Source organism: Trifolium pratense, linkage group LG4, assembly GCF_020283565.1.
Source record: "Trifolium pratense cultivar HEN17-A07 linkage group LG4, ARS_RC_1.1, whole genome shotgun sequence".
In the NCBI taxonomy this organism is placed as follows: Eukaryota; Viridiplantae; Streptophyta; class Magnoliopsida; order Fabales; family Fabaceae; genus Trifolium; species Trifolium pratense.
This window is the reverse complement of record NC_060062.1, coordinates 16,952,150-16,958,440: the sequence shown is the minus strand read 5'-3', so window position 1 is coordinate 16,958,440 and position 6,291 is coordinate 16,952,150. Positions and strand designations below refer to the sequence as shown.

Here is a 6,291-nt window from a genome sequence, read left to right as displayed (position 1 = left end):
TAAGACGAATTCAATGAGCTAATGAAAAAAGGGAAGAAAAAAAATTGGCGGAGAATTAAAGGAATTTACAAACAACCAGAAAAGTGTAAAAAAAAATATAATCGACCTTTTTTAACAAAAATATAATTGATCTTAAATATAAGAAGTTTATTATCTAAAGAAAATAAACATTCCTGATTGAGACACCCCCATGGTCTGCTTTCATTTTATCGGGCAGTACTGGCCCACATCAAGGACTCTCGTGCGAGCCATACAACGTTCCGAGGCAACAACATCTCCTTTCCTTAAACTCATAAGTCCTCAATTAATCCACTTCTCTTTTTAACTTGGAATAGCCAAACTCAAGCAATTGGAATTGACATGTCATCCATCCAGCGTTATCTTTCCCATCAGACAGGAATTCCTTATTGTTTATGCAACTCTGACAATCACACACATGCTTCGAGAATGTGATATGCAGATATTTTGGTCTAACCTTATTAAGCCTAACTAATGGAGTTTAAGTCTTTAATCTTGGTTTGTACTCTGCATGGTTTGATTGGAAGATCTCCACAAATACTAATACAGTATTTGGTTTGTATTAAGTCAAACATGTGTGGCTTTCTATGGATCTAAAAGACAGGAATTCCTTATTGTTTTCCTAGAAGTCTAACATGTGGCAGAAGCTTCTTTTTTACCATAAGTATTAAAATTAAAATAAAATGCTAACATGTATGTACCCTTATAAGTTCAGTTCATCACTTCATTGAACCATTTTAATTATAACACATAACATGTAGATGATTCTTAATTCTCATTGCCATGATCTAGCTCCTAATTTGGTCATTCCTCCATCTCCACGCTTGCAAAAAATCTTACACATGAGCACAAAAGTAAGAACTCCAAGCTATAGTTCACATTATTTTCATCATCATCATCTCACTCATAACTCATAAGCTAATCCTGTTAAACTAATGTTCAACTTGTGCAGGTTAGAAACTGCTGTGAATTTGATAAAATCACAACGCAATTTCAAAAACTCGCTATCAAACATACTCTAAATCAAAAACACAATAATAACAATGACCTCGTAAGAAACTGATAATACTAATAGCTAATATCATAGATATAGTAATCTCCGTACAACAAATTGATAAAATAAGCAATGAAGTTGAGTTTTAAGATTCATATAAGGATCACATCACAGCTTGAGATGATGTCCCATTATCCATCCTGCTGGTCAAGAACCAAGCAATTAAATGATAAACACAACAAAATAATAAACGAGAAAAAAAAAATTAAGTCCACCTAGATGGAAGATATATCTTAATCCAAAACAAAAATCATAGCACTTCCAATTCTGCTATTGAACTCGACAGACAATCACCATCAACACTGCAAAAAAAAATGGAGGCACTCACCAAGATATTGGTTGTACTAAATTCTTAGCTAGTAATATATGGAACAGCCAATATCCCAGCAACCCAATTTATTTAATAAGTTTGGCATGGTTTGAACTTGATAAACAAGGTCATAAGAGTCTCCAAAGGGCGATGGTTTGGCCTATTTCTATCGCTATATCTCACTAACAGCTTCAGTCCACTATCCCTGCCTTTGCCTTTAGATGCTTCTTGAAATCCATAATGTCACCCTCCCATCTGGTCACTTTTAGATTTTCACACACCCATATTTCATGTGCAACCTGATTAATGAGCCTAAAATCGTGACTAACAAGCACCAAGCCGCCATCCCACTCATTCAATGCCTCAGCCAGTGAGTCAATTGTTTCGATATCCAAATGATTAGTTGGCTCATCCAAAAGTAGCAATTGAGGCTGCCTCCAAGCTAACCAAGCAAATATCACTCGACTCTTTTGCCCATCAGACAAATTCTTCATAGGCATCACCTGGGCTTTACCTGTCAGTCCAAACCTCCCAATAGCAGCCCTCATCTTCTCTTCCTCATTTCCAGGGTATTCATTCATCATAAACTGAAGGGCAGGAACATCTAAGTCTAACTTTTCAGCCAAGTGCTGATGATATTGTGCAATTCTAAGATGATTATGACGCTTGACCATGCCATCACTAGGAAACAAATCACCTGTCATTAGCTTCAGCAGTGTGCTCTTTCCGGCACCATTTGGTCCAACAAGAGCAATCCTAGAGTCTAAGTCAACCCCAAAATCAATGTTTTTGTAGATGAGATGATCAGGAGTGTACCCAAAACTTACTTCAGAAAACTGTAGAACAGGAGGGGGAAGTTTTCCCACATCAGTAAAGCGGAATACTAAAACTTGATCTCTAACTACCTTCTCGGTAAGTCCACCTCGTTCCATTTTTGCCAGTGTTTTTTCCTTACTTTGTGCCTGGCGAGCTAGTTTTGCTGAACCATGACCAAATCGAGCAATATATTCCTTCATGTTGGCAATCTGCTCTTGCTCCCACTTGTACTGCTTCATCTGGTTCTCTTCTAAGTCACCACGAGTCTGAACATATTGATCATAATTACCAGTATACATCTTCAATTTCTTACTTTGCATGTGGATAATATTTGTGCAGACACCGTTAAGGAAATCCTGGGAATGTGAAATAACAACCAAAATACGTTCAAACTTCTTCAAACTCTCCTCCAGCCACACACAAGCTTCCAAATCTGCAAACAAACATAAGTTAGTTGATGATGATAATGAAAGAACAAGCTGCAAAAATTAACTTATTCCACATATTGCATTCCCAAACAGCCAGCACAATATTGCATCATTGTGTTCGAAGAAACGTATTCCACATAAAACAAAAAGATCGTGGATAAAACAGACAAACAGACACGAGGGGAAATAAAGGAATTTGTCAAAAAAAATTATAAGACAAAAAAATTAACGTAGATATAATGACTAAATGCAGTTGCTTGCGTCTGGCATTCACAATAACAAAAAAAGCATAGAAATAATGACCATTGGTTAAAAAGGATTTAACCCTATTTGTTATGCATTATTTTTTTTAAAAGTATTTGTTATGCATTATTACACTAAAAAAAACATAGATATAATGACTATATGCAATTGATTGAGTCTGGCATTCACAATATGATGATATGAAACATCTATCTAGAATGAAAGCAATGGCTTTCACAAAAACATCAAATATGTTGATATGAAGCATCCATTATACTATATCCAAAATTAAAGCAATGACAACATTCATTGTTCTACTTGATGGTTAAAAAGGATTTAGGCCTGTTATGCATTAAAAAATAAGTGATTTTGATATTCAATCTTTTAGAGATTAATTATTAGGAAATTTATTTTTAATAGCAGGTGTTTTTATGTTTGCCTTAAAATTAAAATCACTTTTAAAAAAAAAATCAGATATGAAAATTTGATTTTCTAGAGAAACTACTTAAAACAGCTTCTCATTTGAAGAAGTTTGAAGATTTTTTTTACAAATTCTCCTTTTTTAAAATAGATGTAACTTTTGTTTAAAAGAATGTTTGTTTGTTTGAATGTTTGTTTTGTTTAAAAGAAATGATTTTTCACCCAAAAACACTATAGCAACCGGACAACTAGTAATGGACATTCAAATATAACCATAAACAGATTGTCTAATTAAATAGCAAGTGATATTGTGATCATACAACAAAGATAACTATCAAACCTAATTTTTTTTACCATAAAACATGTTAAATTTTATTCCCATAAAACATGACAAGGTGATAAATATATTGGCATAAACTAGAGGGTTTCTTTCCAGAGAAGGGATATTACCGAGATGATTGGTTGGTTCATCGAGTAAAAGAACAGTGGGATTCATAAATAAAGCTCTTGCTAATGCAATTCGCATTCTCCAGCCTCCAGAAAAATCACGAGTCTTCTTAGCTTGCATTGCCTTGTCAAAACCAAGACCATGTAAAATTTCAGCGGCACGCTTTTCTGCCGTTGATGCATCTAGGGCATCCAATCGTTCATAAATACGTTCGAGGGCTTCACCACCTCCGTCATCCTGGAATCAAATTTACTACCACAATAAATAAAAAAATAAAAACAAATAAAAAACAGATCTTTATCACTTAAACAAACAAACCTGAGCTGCCAAAATTTCAGCTTCGTGCTCCAATTTCAACCTTTCTTCATCACAGCTTATTACAGCTTCCAAAGCAGACATGTCAGAGGCTTCAATTTCTCTGCTAAGGTGATGAATATCCATGTGTTCGGGAATTGGAAGTTCCCGCATCCCTATTGCAGTAAGTAAAGTGGACTTTCCACAACCATTTAACCCAAGTAATCCATAACGTCTGAAAAAGAATAAAAACAATAACCAATCATTAATAAAAGTTCCAGATATATATTACATCAACAAATTTGGCTCTATTAATAAGGTCAACGAACCTTCCATAATTTAGCTCCAATTCAGAATCAACTATGAGATCATGTCCATGGAAAGTAACCGATAGAGACTCTATCTGCAATAAAAACACAGCCAAATACATCAATAAAAAAAATATTGTCAACATTAACAAGTAGTTGTTATAATCAATCAATACAGCATAAACGTCCTTTTACTTCGCAATATGACCTACCTCCAAAAAATTAGGAAAAGGGGAGTAATGGTTACATTCTCAAAGGAGAACCGAGTTATGAACCCAGGCAACATGGTAGAATCCCCATGCTACGTACCCATCAGCTCAGCTAGGCACTCAAACACATGCACCCATGCTAGCAACAATAAGCTAGAAGTAAGACTCACTAAACCAGCAAGAATACGCCAGAAGTATGACTCGCTAAGCCAGTAATACTACATCATTTAAAAACCTTAAGAATTTCATTTTTTAAACTAGGATATGCCCAATATCATACACAATCAAGCAATTGTTTCAGCTCATCCAAGGCAGAAATTCTCTTATTAGGCCAAAAGCGAAAATCATACAACTTTTTTCAGTCTTACAAAATAAATCTAACCAGAACTAGATGTATTTATTATATTTTCTTAATCATAAGTTCTACCTCCAGTTCCAAGTATATGCAAAAATTCACTTTTCAGATTAATTGAATAACTAATGCATCTTGTGTATAATATATTATGAATATGAAAAAAGTGGATTTTTTATTATATTTGAAACCAGATTGAGTACAATTTAATAATTTAACACGGAACAAACAGCAAAAAATTTGGCTACTGGGTTTGTTCATAATTTCGTATTAGAGATACTAAAAGAAAAAATTAGCATATTCTACAGATTCAATTTTTACAAATCCATGGATCCAACGGGGGGGAGATCTATACATGTATAGACCAAATTAATACTGATTAAGCACCATATTAAGCAAAAAAAAACTATTGATTTGATTAATAATACAATAAAACCTCTAATCTCCTACTAAATTGTAACTAATCATCATCTAATTAATAATCTAATATAACATGAAAATTGAACAACAAACACGATTTTGTAACTATTGTAACTATTATTACTAACCCGGATATCTCTAGAGAGAGGATGAGAACAGAGAACACCGGTGCAAGTGCGATCCGATATGCGAATATCGGCAATCTTATCGGCAACTTTATCAGCGGCCTTGGAAGAAGCAGCTGCAACGGCGGCTTTACCACCTCGTTTGGCGGCTGCGGCAGCTTTCTTTTGAGCGGCTTTCTTCTTGCTAGCGTCAGAAACCATCTTCAATTTTCAAACGGAAACCTAACCTTAATAGATCTGAGCAACCGGGTTCCGATGAAAAAAGTGGATTCCGATGAAAAAGTGAACCCGTGCTTGCTTCAGATTAGGGTTAGTGGTTTGAGTTTGAAAGAGGAAGATGCAGTATGAGTGGTTAAGTTTGGTGCGTAAATATATATAGAGAGAGAATGTGTGTGATTTGGGCTTTCGCTATAGTTGCGTGTTGGACTGAGACTCTGTGTGAGGAAAAGTCAACAACAGTTTTGTGATGGGCGGTGCGATGAGAGGGGTGCCAAATTGGTTTGGTATATTAAAGAAGGTTTTTGTAATGGGCTTTTAATAATTTGGACTTGGGTTTTTCGTTCTGCACCCTCACCTTAGCGTTGTTATTTTTGTCATATTCGAGGGAGTTGTTGGTTCTTGAAATATTCTCTTAGCATTGTTATCTTTGTCATATTCAAGGAAGTTGTTGGTTCTTGAAATATTATCTTAGCTTATTTAAAGAAAAACTCTTCCATACCACAATCCCGGATGAGAATTGCGGAGCGGTAAGAACAAAACAAGAGTTCAGATGGTGGATGTGGTGGAAAGACGCCACAATCGGGGTGAAAAAAACCGATTGATAAGTCATGAAGACGCCACAACCGG

The 6,291-nt window shown here is 35.1% G+C and overlaps 1 protein-coding gene across 2 annotated transcripts; it reads right to left on the bottom strand.

The window, feature by feature from the left end:
• Positions 1-1,070: 1,070 nt before the first annotated feature.
• Positions 1,071-5,952, bottom strand: LOC123919910 (ABC transporter F family member 1). 2 transcript variants are annotated; one of them, XM_045971948.1, is made up of 6 exons: positions 5,449-5,587; positions 4,552-4,687; positions 4,361-4,434; positions 4,056-4,266; positions 3,740-3,974; positions 1,071-2,631 (listed from the first exon to the last, which is right to left on the bottom strand). In XM_045971948.1, the coding sequence occupies exons 4-6, from the start codon at positions 4,203-4,205 to the stop codon at positions 1,574-1,576; spliced, it is 1,443 nt and encodes a 480-aa protein (XP_045827904.1). In that variant the 5' UTR covers positions 4,206-4,266; positions 4,361-4,434; positions 4,552-4,687; positions 5,449-5,587; the 3' UTR covers positions 1,071-1,573. The 2 variants fall into 2 exon arrangements, with proteins under 2 accessions (XP_045827904.1, XP_045827903.1); XM_045971947.1 differs by lacking the exon at positions 4,552-4,687 and having other exon boundaries at positions 5,449-5,952.
• Positions 5,953-6,291: the final 339 nt, after the last annotated feature.